This window comes from Oncorhynchus kisutch, linkage group LG13, assembly GCF_002021735.2.
Source record: "Oncorhynchus kisutch isolate 150728-3 linkage group LG13, Okis_V2, whole genome shotgun sequence".
In the NCBI taxonomy this organism is placed as follows: Eukaryota; Metazoa; Chordata; class Actinopteri; order Salmoniformes; family Salmonidae; genus Oncorhynchus; species Oncorhynchus kisutch.
In genome coordinates, this window is record NC_034186.2 from 63055441 (window position 1) to 63072227 (window position 16787).

Here is a 16787-nt window from a genome sequence, read left to right on the forward strand (position 1 = left end):
GTAAATTATGGAGTTTTACCCTGAATGGCCCAAGCACTCATATAATATATAGTTGTTGGAAGGTGCAGGGGATTGAGAATAATTGTATGTCAGTGATTGAAAGACATAACCCCGAATCTAAATGTAATGATCAGGTATCTACTGGAGCGAGAAGATTTAGATTAAGATGCTTTAAGGATCTGTCCTGTGGATGCACAGCTATACTGGTTAGTTGTTATTTGTTACAGAGAAAGTCAATGGAGGTGGATTAATGGGAAAAGGGGGAGGGATTAAATGGAGTAAAGGGAGGCTAATTGGACAAACAAAAAAACAACTGGAGGCAGTGGAGATTACACAGCATGTGTTGGAGCAGAGCCAAGAGCTGGAGTTTAGACTGGGTCTCCCAGAATGGGCTGATGTGGGAGAGGGGGCTATGGGAGAGGACTATGGCGAGGATGGGAAGACTATGGATGGATGGGGGGAAGGAGTTGGGAAAGAAAGAGCAGCTGTCTGGCGTGTTTTTGGTGGGATGTTTGACGGTTGCAGAGGTTTGCTGTGGTCGGCCGTGTTGATGTAGGAGGGGGTTTGTTGTGTCTGGGTAGTGTGTATTGTTGTTCTTCAGAAGGGTCACAGGGTCAGGGGATCCAGACGTCACACGCTACAATTCCACAGCTCGCCATATAAACATAAGAGACCGAAAATGAACTGAACCTTTTCTTCTTCTCAGCATCTCTCCTTTTTTTAAATCTTGAACATCTGGGAAAGGTGGATTGGACTTTAGAATGGGTCAGGGGAAAGGGAGAGGGTTAAAAATCAGGGGGAACAGAAGGGGTATCGCCAAATGGTGCGTATAATGGGGCGACGGGCGTGTCGACGGAATCGGTGACGGGGTTCGGCGAAGTGTGAGCGATGGGGGTGGCATGGGAAAGTCACCTCCAAGTTCAAGTTAAAAAGGGGAGAGGGGGACAGGGGGGTGCAGTAGAGTGGCTGGCGAGAGGGGGGCAGATGTTCTCATCTGAGTGGGCGATGACTAAAGGGGACAGAGGGGAAAGGGGGTGTGTGGGGGGGTTCTCACTAGTCATCCACCCAGACTTCATTGAAGTCATCCAAACTTGACCCCTAACCCCTCTCCCTCTCCCCCCTTCTTCCCCAGTTCTTGCATTGTTCAGGCCCTCTCTTGCTTCAATGGCTCCATGGCATTCGGCACTATTGTAAGGCAGTTTTGGGAATTAATTGTGTTTGCGTGTGGGGGAAGGAGGGGGGGCACTGTGAAAGGCAGAATAGGATGGGGGGTGGAGGTGACTAACAGAGCTATCAATCAGGCTGGAGGAAAGTCAAGTGCAAGTTCACCCTTCTGAAAACTACCCAAACAGACTCCTCTGAAGACATTATCTTTGCTCCCCTCCCTCTGCGCTGTTGTTTCTCACTTTTTCAGTCCAATACCCCCCCCCCCCTCTCTCTCTCACACACTCACACTCACACTCACACTCACACTCACATTCACACTCACACACACCCCCGTCTGGAGAATGAAGCTGTCACCAGTGCACACTGTGTGTGGGGCACACCACTGAGAGAGGCAGTCTCACTTTTCACAGGGTCTCATTGTGGGGAAAGAGTTAGGGCTTCAGGATGTCTGCTCTTGCTCAATGAAACTGGCCATTTATCAGTGTGTGATTCCCAGCCTAGCGCTATAACCCCAGCCAAGGAGTAATCCAGCGTCCTCTTTTTCCCCTATTAATCTCTCATTAACAACCCTGTTATTCAGCGGTAATTAAGGTGTTATTAAGAACACAAGGGCCTGGATTATGTCCAACATCTAGTTGGGCAGAGATTGGTTTACATAGAGCACTGGAAAAGTTTAAACAGACATACTGTTTATTTGTTATAAATCAATCCACCAAGAAAGGTGCTTCAATATATTTCCCCAGAACCACATGGCCATATATTGTCGGTATTGGAAGCTCCTAAACTTGCTAACTACATAGGAGCTATATTTTACAATGGTGATATAACACAGTGTGATATGTGCTTAAGGCACTACACGAAACCAATAGATAGGTCGTTAACAGAGAATCATTTACGAAAAAAGTCCACTTAGATCGATGACATCAGCACTTGGATGGCTTCATCAACCATCTTTCAGTGGAGAGTTTCAACCTCTGGCCCTCTGATGGCTCTGTACTGGAATCACTGATTGATTGGTGTAGTAGTGTAATTGTAGGTGATAGGTCATATTCCTGATGTCAGTTCAGCTTTAAGAGTCTTTTGCGTGTGTGTGTGTGTCCGTGTGAATGTGTGTGTGTGTGTGTCATCATTATTATCATCCTCATTCTCATCTTTATCATTGTCATTTTTCAACAGCCCTCTTACTTCCATCATTATCCTCTTCTTCATCATCAACTCCATCACCACCATCATCATCATCATCAGATGCTCCATTCTGTCCTGAGGATGACCCTTGTCATCTACATCAGCCCTCTTACCTCCATCATCATCATCCTTATCATCATCTGAATGGAGGAGAACTTCAGCAGTACCTGACCTCCCATGCTCCTCTTCTCTCACCCAGTGTTGGGCAGAGCCTCTGAGCTGGCCTTCTTGAAGGAGCCCAATGATGTCATCGCCGTGCGTGATCGGCCCCTGATGCTGGACTGCCAGGTGGAAGGGGAGGGGCCTATCTCTGTGATGTGGCGGCACAACGGAGTGCCTGTTCCCACCGGGCCGAAGGCTAGCGTGTTGGCCAACGGAACTCTCCTGATCAAGAGCTTCCAGAAGAGGAGAGAGAGCAATGAGACGGACGCTGGGGAGTATGACTGTGCTGCCCAGAACCACTATGGCATGTTGATCAGCCGCAAGGCCAGGGTTCAGCTGGCATGTAAGTTACACACACCACAGACACGCGCAGGCACATATACATATTGGAGTGCTCACACACACATTAGTAGTCATACATAAGACAGATGATACACATACGGTATACTGTAAGAGTCATGTGTGACACATTACATGGCATGCAGAAGTTATATGTAAACTCTTTGAAATGGCTAGCAAGCCATTGAAGTGAACATAGCATCTCACATAAACCGGCTCCCATGCTGGTCAAGACATTCTTTATGTGTGTTCATTCATTTGATACTGCACATTGTGCCTTTAAATCATACCTGACTGCTTTAATCCTTCCTTCCCACCCCTTCCTCCATTATCTGTCCCCAGTTGGGACTGAACATTAATAACCACAGCACCTCCCCCCACTCTAAACACCCCACTGAGTGGACAACCTTTCATTCACTCAATCCCCTGACCCCTCCCTCTGGCCAAATAAAACCAGAAGTGGGTGGTTGGGGGTTGGGAGGTGAGGGGATTTTGGGTAAACCAGCAGAATTATGGCTATTGGAAGGATTGGTGGTTCTCCCCTTAGGGAAAGGGGTTACCATGGTGATTCACTTTCCTTTAAGAAAAACGCAGTTGCTCTAAGCCTATCAGAAAGACCTGTCTCCAGGGACTTTGTTGTTTTTCGGGTTCTAGGACATTGAAAACCGTCTTGGACATGACTATTTTCTCTCACACACAGCTCTCCCTAAGTTCCACACACACCCAGAGTCCAAGTCGGTGGATGAGGGTGGCGTTGCCAGACTGACCTGCCAGGTGAACGGAATCCCAGAGGCCAGCATCTCCTGGGAGAAAAATAGAACCGCTGTGAATACTGATGATAACAGGTAACACATGGGTACACACACACACACACACACACACACACACACACACACACACACACACACACACACACACAAACACACACACACACACACACACACACACACACACACACACACACACACACACACACACACACACACACACACACACACACACACACACACACACACACACACACACACTATAATTCTCCTTTCCTTTATTCAGGTACACCATCCTGCCCACAGGGATCCTGCAGATAACCGGTGTAAGGTGGGCTGACAGTGGTGTGTATCGCTGCGTAGCCACCAATATCGCTAACACTCGCTACAGCCACGAGGCCCAGCTCACTGTCACTGGTAAGAGAAGCTGTCCTCTCTGAGTATGTATGTGTCAGAGATCATATCTGCTAATAACAAAAATCTGTTTGTGTATTTACTGATATCTGTATTTTTACTTTGTCACCATTTCCTATCTTCTCTCTCTCTCTTTTTGTCTCTACAGTGGCAGCTCCACGGATCTACAAGGAGCCAGTGATTCTGTCGGGTCCTCAGAACCTGACCATCACTGTGCACCAGACTGCCATCTTGGAGTGCATCGCCACTGGCAACCCTCGACCCATCGTGTCCTGGAGTCGGCTGGGTAGGGTTCTGCTCCCTCTCACTCTACATCACTGTTCCCTCTCACACAACCTACATCACTGTCCAAACCCAAGACCAAATGATTATACCACAGAGAGTATTGTCTCGTAACATCAATTTGTTATCGCTAACCACTTCTTACAGAAGTGACAGCAACCATACACATGATATAAGACGTCAATGTGGCCTTGGTAGTTGAACATTGACTGAATGCTGCCTTAATATTGTTGAGTAGTTCTGTGCTAAATAGATCATCCATGTTTGCTACAGATGAGACTTTCAGCACTCTAACACTCCCACTTTTGCATTATCTCTCTCTTCTCCTCCAGACGGACGCTCCATCGGGGTGGAGGGTATCCAGGTGCTGGGTACGGGGAACCTGATGATCTCAGATGCCAACCTGCAACACTCTGGGGTGTACGTGTGCTCTGCCAACCGCCCTGGGACCAGAATGAGGCGTACTGCGCTGGGCAGACTGGTGGTGCAGGGTGAGTCGTGGTACCCATCAATCTCACACCAAACACACTAGTATTAACCCTCAAACCCCAAATACACACAATGCAATATTGGCTTTGTTGATACAGCACTTTTCAGATCTCCCACCCACCATTACCAGCCTCCAGGAAAGCACTCAACCATCACCTCAATAGACCGGTGCCTCCCAGGCCTATGCTAAATGCCCCCCTAGCCCCTACCCAGAAAACACTTCTGTATATCTGAAATGAGTGGATAGGTAGAAAAAACATGTCAGACATTCCACCCAGCCACTCAAGAGACAAGGTGATGCTATTAGCATATTTTTGAAACCTATGTGGTCTTTCCAGATCTACAGAAGAGCCTAAGGGAGTTGGGTCTGGGGGTCCATTTGGAAATTCATCTCAAGTCTCCCTCAGGGGAGCACCTGGCTCTCCCAGGGCTCTGTTTTGGGGGGTAAAGATAGAGGAGTGTGGGGGAGGGATGGGGAGATGGAGGGAGAGAGGTAATAAGCAGGATGGAGGATGGTGGGGTTATTTTAGGAAGGTCAGAATATATTAACCTTTGGTAGATTTGACCATGACCTTAAGGGTGAACTGACATCCCCCAACTATTCTGGTCACCTTTGACCTCCTGGCACGGGGCCTTAGTGTTCTGCTGTTGGCCAACATGTTCTATTGGCATTGGGCTCCAGCTGGACAAAGATGAAGGAGGAGATACCGTTTATTGCTGAAATGACCCTCCCTCTACTTCAACGAGGCTTTATGTGTAATTCTACCTCTCTGCTCTACCTATTTTAGCTCATAATACCTTGTTTTATACTATAGCATCTTAATGGTGGTTCATCCCTTGGATTCAACTCACAATTATGCCTACATAAATATAAACTCAGAGTAACACTCAAACACAAACACACTCAAATGTGAGTTTCAGAGTGAGTGTGTGTTCATAGTTGGAGTGTTTAGTCAGGTGATACTTTCCTGTACGTCAGTAATACACTGCCAAATGGCACGATAGTACACACATTTGTAAATGTATACTGGTAGCTGGTGTTAATGGCTGAGTTTGTCTGCTTGTCCTCGCCACCCAACTCAATCAATCAATATCTGCTTTCTGTGTCTTTCAAAATCAGGATCTGGCTAGCACCCTTATTGTGCTTGGTGAATGTATTCATTCATTTATTGATTGACGTTGGAAAAGGCACAAAGAGCATAACTTCATTTGAAAACAAAGAGGTCAAACCATCAATAGGTTTGGAGGAGTACAATTGCAGTCAGCGTTCATATACAGATATGAATCGGTTTAGTTTCCCTTGCTTTTTCATAACTTGATCAACACATGTGTGTATGTTACAGTGTGGATAAAATTGCTGCTCTTTCTAAAACCGACTCATACAGTTAATGTGGGGGGTAGATAACAAAAATCCAGTCCATAATGTTAATACCATCTATATCAGGGATTCAGGCTATACCCAAATCTAACATCAATAAAGCATACCATATTAATTCTAGTTTACTCAATCCCTTGATATCTCATGTCAAATACCATATGCCTCAATGTGCCTGAAAATCTCCTAAGTTCACTGATTCTACTTGAACTTGACCAGCCTTTACCTTCTGCAGACCTTTTCGGTCTTATGAAGTCTGGTCTGGCTTTGCATATTATGGGATGCCTTTTCAGACCTCATCTCCCTGGTTGCGTCTGCCTCCTGCCCCCCACCCCCAAACTAATTTGGGGTGCTGGCTGCTGGGGGTCATAAATTGGCTGCTCCAGGGGACCACCTGACCAGGACAGATGCAAGCCACAGTCAGACAATGGCTGCATAATCACCATCTGTGGGGAAGAGAAAGAGACAGAGAGAGAGAGAAAGATGGACAAATATAGAGATAGTGGGACATGTACACATACACTAAACACAAGAGAGAAGGGAAACAAAGGTATACAGAAATGGAGTAGTATTGCAGTATATTGTACACACTCATAGACAGCAAGGAGAGATATACTGTATACACTCATAGACAGCAAGGAGAGATATACTGTACACACTCATAGACAGTAAGGAGAGATATACTGTACACACTCATAGACAGCAAGGAGAGATATACTGTACACACTCATAGACAACAAGGAGAGATATATTGTACACACTCATAGACAGCAAGGAGAGATATACTGTACACACTCATAGACAGCAAGGAGAGATATACTGTACACACTCATAGACAACAAGGAGAGATATACTGTACACACTCATAGACAACAAGGAGAGATATATTGTACACACTCATAGACAACAAGGAGAGATATATTGTACACACTCATAGACAGCAAGGAGAGATATACTGTACACACTCATAGACAGCAAGGGGAGATACACTGTACACACTCATAGACAGCAAGGAGAGATATACTGTACACACTCATAGACAGCAAGGAGAGATATACTGTACACACTCATAGACAGCAAGGGGAGATATACTGTACACACTCATAGACAGCAAGGAGAGATATACTGTACACACTCATAGACAACAAGGAGAGATATACTGTACACACTCATAGACAGCAAGGGGAGATATACTGTACACACTCATAGACAGCAAGGAGAGATATACTGTACACACTCATAGATAGCAATGAGAGATATACTGTACACACTCATAGACAGCAAATAGAGATATACTGTACACACTCATAGACAGCAAGGAGAGATATACTGTACACACTCATAGACAGCAAGGAGAGATATACTGTACACACTCATAGACAGCAAATAGAGATATACTGTACACACTCATAGACAGCAAGGAGAGATATACTGTACACACTCATAGACAGTAAGGAGAGATATACTGTACACACTCATAGACAGCAAGGAGAGATATACTGTACACACTCATAGACAGCAAGGAGAGATATACTGTACACACTCATAGACAGCAAATAGAGATATACTGTACACACTCATAGACAGCAAGGAGAGATATACTGTACACACTCATAGACAGTAAGGAGAGATATACTGTACACACTCATAGACAGTAAGGAGAGATATACTGTACACACTCATAGATAGCAATGAGAGATATACTATACACACTCATAGACAGCAAGGAGAGATATACTGTACACACTCATAGATAGCAATGAGAGATATACTGTACACACTCATAGACAGCAAGGAGAGATATACTGTACACACTCATAGATAGCAATGAGAGATATACTGTACACACTCATAGACAACAAGGAGAGATATACTGTACACACTCATAGACAGCAAGGGGAGATATACTGTACACACTCATAGACAGTAAGGAGAGATATACTGTACACACTCATAGACAACAAGGGGAGATATACTGTACACACTCATAGACAACAAGGGGAGATATACTGTACACACTCATAGACAACAAGGAGAGATATACTGTACACACTCATAGACAGTAAGGAGAGATATACTGTACACACTCATAGACAACAAGGGGAGATATAATGTACAGGGAAGCAGAGAGAGGTAGAGTAAGGGACGATTAAAATAATAAATTAGAAAACAAGTTTTTCTGCAACATGGTGCTCAAATTAAGATCCTAAGGTTGACCGAGAGATTGAGGTTGACCGAGAGAAAAAGAGAGATATAGGGAGAACAGATTCAGAAGAAATTGTAAAACAGAGAACTGAAAAAAGATAACAAGATATAGAAACAGAATAAAACAGACAGTGCTAGCAAAGCCCAAGTGCAGGAGGAGGGGGAGCAGAGTAATCGTGCCAGAGTGAGGGATCACCTCTGATCTCTCACCCCTGACCCTCTCCCTGCAGGCCCTAAGGAAATTATGCGTGAGATGGTTGGGGGTGGGGTTTTAGTTTTAGTGGTAGGGGGTGGGGCTTTGATGGGTTTTTTGTTGTTATAGGCCTATGATTGGCAGGCCTTGATAGAGCAGCGAGACGGTCCTCGCTCCACCTCCCTGGCCTGTGGGGACACTTGTCTTTGTCACAGCTGCAGGCGACAGACACAGGCAAGGCCAAGTTCAGGGGACAGAGGCCACGAGTGCCAGTCAGACACACAGAAGGGCTCAGGACACAAAGGGACATGACAGCCATTGTGTGTTTGCAAAACAGCTTATTCTAAGGGACATCTATGTGTATGCCTACACGCCATTCCCATGGCTTTTGGTTAGCATCCTCATGCATAGGGAAAGCTGAGAGTTACTTTTCATTCACACCTTCTGAAAATGTGCATAATATTCCAGGGAAGATAGGACAATTCACAATTGCCATGAGGTGTTTGATTGGGACCTATGTGTCGTGAACTTTGCCCTGATGGAAGTTGTGTTCGATTTTAGCCATGGTCATGGTCAACTCATTGTATTGCTCTGAAGACACTGCAATAAGGTTTACAGAGAGGGAAGCACATTCAGTATATTTCTGGATGGTTCAGTATATTTCAGGTTTAGTTCTGTATGAGAAATGATGTGAAACAGTTGAAAACCAATCTACGACCGTGATTTGGTTTTCATGATTGAGGACCTAAATGTGTGTGTGACCAGAATGCTGAAGTCTGCTGTATACAATAAGAGTCACAGCAACGTACAGGAACACAGAAAACTCTAGATAGTCCAGCCACACCTTTGGTAGGCAAACACCTAGACTGACGGACAGGCAGACCCAAAGAAAAGCATTCACTGCAGGTTTCTCCTCTAGTTCACTGAAACAAAAGGAACCACTAATCCTCATTGAAATAACAGGGCTTGAATGCATCTCTACTCTAAATAAATGGCCTCGCCCAAGTGTGAAGTGCACTCTAGCACAGGAGAGAGGGATGCTAGAGGGTAGATTCATTACCCGTCCTTCCCCCAAATGCAGTAGTATGGAGCAGCCCCCATTCACTCTCACAATGGGAGCCATCTTTTTTGCTCTCAAATGAGCAAACCAGCAAATCTGCACCCTAACCACAGTCTCCCTTTTCCACCTCTTCTCTACCCCCTCGGTCCCTTCTGCAGAGGGGCAGGCTGGGACAGCTGGGGAGCTCTCTCTGCAAACAGAATGACAATGACCCTGACTGCCGTTCTGTCACCAGGCTCTCACACACATCCAGCATTGATCCACCATTACTCAAACTCAATTTCAGCTCTCCACACTGCTGGAGCTGAAGTGAAATACACACTTATTAAACACTTATTCTAGACTGTTTGGAGTACTCCTGTCAGTCTAGGCATAAGGAATTGGACAGTTCGTTGCTGATGGATATGTCTACAGGGCCATTTATGGCAGCTTACTACCAATATTTGGCCCTATGCTTTGCTCTCGGGTGGATTTCTGTTAGGGAGACGACGGAAGAAAAACTGTTAGGGAGACTAAACGTGTTCCTGTGGTTATATAAAAATGTTTAGCACAATTTGTTGTCATATCCAAGTTCTGCTACCCTGGGAACCCTAACAGATATATATCTCTTCAATATCCTCAAATCTCCACAAGATTAAACCAAGCATTTATGTTTATCTTTTCGGTACACAAGCTTTAGAGGCCCAGCTTGTATGTCATCTTTTATTTTCCTGTCCCTTGTTAATGCAAAGAGATTGAGGCCCAGCGCCCTGGTTAGAAATAAAATCCATCCCTGCCATTGATTGATGGCCGCCCCAACCCCCCATGCCCCCAGCCCCTTCACCCCTACACCCCCCACCCCACCTCCCTCTCCTCTTGGTCCGCGTTTCCCAGAGTCCTGACAATGGATTTGTGAGCAAGCTAATTTTTACAAGGGGGGTGGGGGAAGTAGTAGATCAATGAGATGCGTGTGGAGGGGGGCGAGGCCTCAGGTTTTTGCACACAGACATTATGCCATTGTGGCCGAGAGACTGCTTCTGTGCCCCTCTCTGTCTCCCTCTCCACTCGGGTGTCACAAGAGGGACGGACAGGGGTGCCGCTTTAATTTGGGGACGAGATGCTGCTGTCATGGATAATGAACTTGATTTTGGACTCCTTGTTTTGGCATATGCTCAGTTGGAGTCTGAGTCTGGACCTTAATGTTCTTATCTCGTTAGAGATGTGGTGGCTCTTCTTGTTTGTGGATTATTTGGGGATTTGGATTCAGAGGCAAACACTCATCCTGACCACATAAAATACAGAACAGAATGCCATTTCATCCTTTTCAAGTTCTTTGAGTAACATTCGACACCTAAACTATATTAAATTGAGCACAAACAGGGCATATAAAATATTGAGTAAACCCTAGAATTTAAATCAAGATTGTATCTCTTGTACACTGTCCATTATCCAAAACATAATTTTGGCAAGTTTATCTAATTCTCATTTTAGTCTCACAACCAGAATGGTCAGAATAATATCAAGTCCATCTGTGTCAACTGCGTTGCTGAAACATCTATGCTGCCCTCTACTGTGCTTTATAGTAATTGCAAGACATAGGCAACACTGCACAGTCAAAGCAGCCACTGAGCCCTGTAATAGCAAGCAGTATCTCATCCCCTATCCATCCCCCTCCCCAACCCCTCTCATTTAAATTAAATTGAAATAAACTACATAATGTAGATATTGCCAAGCAGACTTTGAGACAATAGAAGATGGTGGAACATTCCATCACATACATTAATTACATAGCACGTAGCGAAATAGGAGACGCTCACTCTCTTTCTTTTTCTTTCTCTCTATTCCCAGCTCCTCCTGAGTTTTTGCAGTGGCCGCAGTCTGTCTCCAGACCAGCAGGGAGCAGTGCAGTGTTCACCTGTATGGCCCAGGGAGTTCCCGAGCCTCACCTCATCTGGCTGAAGAACGGCAAAATCCTGACGCCTGGTGACAACGTCAAGCTCACCAACAATAACAGGTACAGTAGTTAGTATGCTTTAACTCATCTAGATTGACTTTTAGATCTGCAAATATAAGATTCAAATGAAACATTAAGTAATGTTATTCATATATTAATTAAACCATCATTATTAGTCACTACAACTCTTAACAATACCGCCCCCCACCTCCCCCACCCCCCCTTTACAGTACACTGGCGGTGACGCGCATCACCACGGAAGACGAGGCCATCTACCAGTGTATTGCTGAGAACAGCGCTGGCACCAACCAGGCCAGTGCCCGCCTGGCCCTCACCCAGTCCACGGAGTTGCCCGAGGCCCCCCAGGACCTGACTGCCACGGCCCTGTCCCCCACTACCCTACAGCTCACCTGGGTCCAGCCCGCTCCAGAGGTCACCGACGGCATAATCGGATATGTGCTGCACATCCGCATGTTGGGCGGTAAGGAGGCTGTTATAATATAATACAACTTCATTGTCCAAAGTGAATCTTATATTTTTGCTGTTTCATGGAATTCTTATGAAGAATTGAAGATATTTTTTTGCTGACACTTCTGTATCTAGTACTCCAGTTGTACACAAGACTGCCTCTTTTTAATACCTTCCTGTCGTAAGATGCAAAGATGATGACCTCACTTCCTGTTTCCTGTCCCTTCCAGAGCCAGACAGCAGAGAGCTGCAGGAAGCTGTCAGTAAGACCACCTTCCAGCATGAGTTCACCACCCTGGAGCCCGCCACCACCTACTCCATCTACCTCAAGGCTTACTCCCCTCTGGGAGCCAGCCAGCAGTCCAGCACTGTGGTGGCTACAACACTAGGGGGCGGTACGTCATTTAGACATCATGAAATGAGAGGAGATAAGCAGTTGCATATCAGAGTGCCTAATTTCTCATGTTCCTCGATCGCACCTATATTTTTATTTGTCCAACTCTTTAATTTTTCTCACTTTTCTATCTTTTCCTGTTTCTGTAAGATCTCCTTGTTTTAGTTTTTCACATTTTGTTTGTTTATCCGAAGCCTCACTCATCTCTTTCCCTTTCCTCTATCTGTCTTCTCATGTTTGGAATTCAATTTGTATGTTAATCCACTCATCTTCTCTGTCCCTCCCCTCTCTCCCCTCACAGTACCCATTTCTCCCAGTTTCTTCACCAAGGTGCTGAACAAGACGGCCATGCAGGTGTTCTGGGAGCTGCCAAGTAAGTCGGGCAAGGTAGAGGGCTTCAAGCTGTCCTACCGCGAGGTCCCCCAGCCCAACTTCCAGGGGCAGGAAGTGTTTCCCGGCCACATCAACACCCACACCATCTCCCATCTAGGTCAGTGATGAGGCAGAATACTCCTAACCACTGTCACTGCAGGGTCTCAGATTGCAATGACTCAAACAAAGTAGACATTTTCACAATGGAGAGTGCCGGTACTGGTACCAAAAGGACCTTTGAAATGGAATGAATGCTGTGTATTAGGGTGTTGCTTTCTATGGTTGGTTTTCCAAACTGGCCATCTCTGTTTCAGAACCCGCTGCTGTGTATGAGATCCAACTGGTGGCCTACAACGGCAATGGGGACGGTGCTGCCAACAAGCATCTGGTTTCACTGGCTGAGAGTGGTACCAGCGCCAAGACCAGCTCCGGTGAGACACAAACATGGACCTTTAAGCTGATTTAGGATCAGGACCCTATGTGTAACTGTCAGTGTAAAATGGTACTGTCTAACATACTCCACCAGGTGGCAATGTGGAGCAATGATGCTGTCTAGTCAGTATGTGTCAGGGGGTACATTTTTTTATTTTAGTAATTTATCCAGAGCAATTAGGGTTCAGTGCTTTGCTCAAGGGCACATCGACAGATTTTTCACCTAGTCGGCTCTGTGATTCAAACTAGCGACCTTTCAGTTACTGGCCCAACACTCTTAACCGCTAGGCTACCTGCTGCCCTGTAGGGTTGCAAAGGGAGGGTATACTACTGGAAACTTTTAAAGTTTACCAGTTACCTACAAGAATTTTGGTAACTTTCAAGAATTGTATGTAATTTATAAAAAGACATCCAGTGGCCATATTTGGTATTATCACAGATGTCTGTAGTTATCGATGGCCCTCTCTCTGGCAATATCACATGTAAAATAATGAAGGTGATTTAAAAAAAAATATATATATATTTAATGACAAAGCTGTAAAACATTATCCTAAATATAAACCATCAACTTAGTGAATACCATTAGTGTTTTACACACTTCTATTTATTTTACTATTTCAATATGTATTTGCTGTCAATGTTTTGGCGTCAGACTGGTGCCAGATGTGAAAAAAGTCAATGTTGGAAGAAAAAATAATTAGTTGAAAATAATGCCATTACTGATTAGATGCTTTTTTCATTCATTCAGCTATTTTCTCTTGAACCATATGATCTATCTACAAGGAACTCATGGACAATATGGACACAGATATAATACATGAATACTATACATTCATATATATTTTTGTAAGCTATTGAAGTATACAGTAAATTTCCAAAGTTACCATAGATTGCCACATATTTTCTGTTAATTACCAAATTTACATTGGTAAATTACGAGTAGCTTTGCAATCCTAGTCAGAGGATATATGTAAAAACATATACTCATCCTGGATAAGTGCGTCAGCTATATAATGAAAAGGTAAATGTAATATAAATCTCTTTAGTTAATCTTTCAGATCACAGAAAGAACATCTCAGTGTGTGTCTGCACAGATGTTTGCCAAGTCCACAAGAACAGAGAATGTGTTTTTTGTGTACTTTTGTTTTCAACTCTTTCTGGTTGTAATTAGTGCACAATATTTGCCTCATTATATTAGAATTAAAGCAGATCGCTGTATTGACACCACAGATGGTGTGAGTCGTGGCACTTATGCGTGTCTGTGCGAGCATTTGTGAGTGTGTATGTTTATCCCTCTATTGTTTTTCCACTAACAAAACCCATTTTTGTGTGTGTTTGTCCAGGTGGGCAGAGCCCATGTAACTGCAAACAGGATGACGAGGGGTCCATGACTGGCATTGTGGTGGGAATCCACACTGGCATGGCATGCATCCTCTTCTGTGTTCTGTTCCTCATGTTTGGCTACCGCCGCAGGTAAGGAAGCACTTTTTGGTCAAATGTAATATGGTAGAAGAATAAGTTTTGAATCTGGTTTTAGTTTACATTGCTTTATTTATTATTGCCTGGATATTGAGTCACTTTGACTCGAGGACACGGGTCTCATTCCATGTTTGAATGCTTCTCTCCCCAGCTTCTTCTGCAGGAAAGGGACCCAAGATGGCTGGTCAGGGCCCCGAGGAGGAGACAGGAACCAGCGGGCTAGCCCACCTAAAGAGGGGGTGATCCGCATGCCCGAGGTCATTGAATTAGTGCCACAGGTAAGGAGCTGCAATATGCACAATTCTACATCATACACACTCACATTTCTAGCTTTCTGTGTCCTATAGAGCGGTTAGTATAATAATAACCATCCTTCTCTTTTCTGCCTGTAGAGATGTGACTCTATCACTGCTCCAGTGATGGTTGTTAAGGGTCAAGCCCCCCCAGCGCAGTGCCAAGTCCTCATCGAGCAGCCCCCACCATGCCAGCCTGGCACAGGCACCGGCTAAAGCACCCAAACACCACTCCACTTACCCCCCCCAAGCCCAGTCCCCTTAGCCTGAGAAATGAATGGCTGTTTTATGGTTCCTCCACCTCACCTGCCCACCAACGCCTTAGCCATAGTCTGCCTAGTGCAGCGTCCGTCCAGTCGTAGTTCTAGCAGTGAATGAGAGAGAGAGATTGAGAATGAAACTGAGAGTAAGAGATGATGTGTTGAGGACTTCTGTTGAATGTCCAATACCACAAAGGAAAAAAGGTATTTTATAGTAGCTTCAAGTAAAAACAAAGTAGTACCAATGTAGTCATGAGTAACTATTGAGATTTTAACCCCATGTCTTTTACACCAAAGCTGAAAGCCTTATTTTAACATTTTATTTTTAGTTCCATGGAAATGTATTGATAGCCATAGAGGAAATGGGCACAGACCATGTATTATTCAAAATGACTCATTAGGTAAAATGCTGCTGGCTCATCTCTGAAGATAACTGCAATATTACTATATTCCTTATATTTTCTATGTGGTATTGGACATTGTGCATCTTCTTAAAACCAAACCCCATAAATAGCTTCATTTGATGTAATTTTAAGTTAATGGCCAATGGTGCCATTTTCAGGTTCTGATAGATATATTGAGGCCTTTTACCAGTTTGAACAGTAAACGTGGCTCTCAGATAATTAGATGTTGAGCTTGAGTCAATGGATGAGATAGAAAGTCTATCAGTCTTACACTGAGGCCAGTACCAAAGTGATTTCTCTGTTCAGCTTGTGAAACAGTAGATATAGTGAATGTTTTCAGTTGATAGGTGTTCTCTGGTTAGCTCCACAAGATTGTACCTCAGGGCTACGTAACGTGGTCTGCTTTAGCCTTGCTAATTGATTGTTGTCTCACCATGTTAGCCTTGAGGCGGTCTGGTGTCGAGTGATCACAGATTCAGCCATTTCTGTTCAACCCCCTATCCCAAACTCTTTGTTAACTTTCTGCTCCCCCACCAAAACGTTTTACCTCCAAAGATAGCTACCTCAGCCTGACGAGAACGTCAGAGCTATCAAGGTAACCATTTTGCCTGTCGTGCTGCTGGTCAAGCATACCTACCTCAACCAAAAGGGTACTTCTGTGCCCCCTTTTCCTTTTCTTTTTGGGTGCCAATGCCAGTCCTGTGCCAGCTGCCACTCCTTGTGTTCAGAGGGTGGAACACTCTTTCTATTCCTTCCTGTCAAGAAAAGCAGGAGGCCTTGGATTGTGATTGAATGTCACTAGGCCCATCTTCTACCCAGAATGTAACTGGTTGGATCTGTGGGTTTGCCAGTTCACATATGTTTGACATTGTATGATTCCTGATTGCCTATTCTCTGCAAGAATCGCCTACCAGCTTCCAACCCCACAATTGGGACTCAACACCTAGTCCAAATCCTGAACGTCTGCCTTAATTTAAAGCAGTTCATTCAGAGTTGGGTCACTTCAGCTACTGACATGCAGTATGGAAGCACATGGCTATGCTTCAAGTACATATTCTACCTCAGACTCATCAGCTTCACAAATGGGTGATGGAGAGACCACCATCATTGATGA

The 16787-nt window shown here is 44.7% G+C and overlaps 1 protein-coding gene across 1 annotated transcript; it reads left to right on the top strand.

The window, feature by feature from the left end:
- Window positions 1–2529: 2529 nt before the first annotated feature.
- On the top strand, window positions 2530–14714 carry LOC109901639 (immunoglobulin superfamily DCC subclass member 3-like). The gene is made up of 11 exons (XM_020497636.2): window positions 2530–2857; window positions 3554–3698; window positions 3907–4049; window positions 4183–4320; window positions 4649–4807; window positions 11466–11631; window positions 11802–12052; window positions 12270–12434; window positions 12735–12923; window positions 13120–13230; window positions 14581–14714. The coding sequence occupies exons 1-11, from the start codon at window positions 2530–2532 to the stop codon at window positions 14712–14714; spliced, it is 1929 nt and encodes a 642-aa protein (XP_020353225.1).
- Window positions 14715–16787: the final 2073 nt, after the last annotated feature.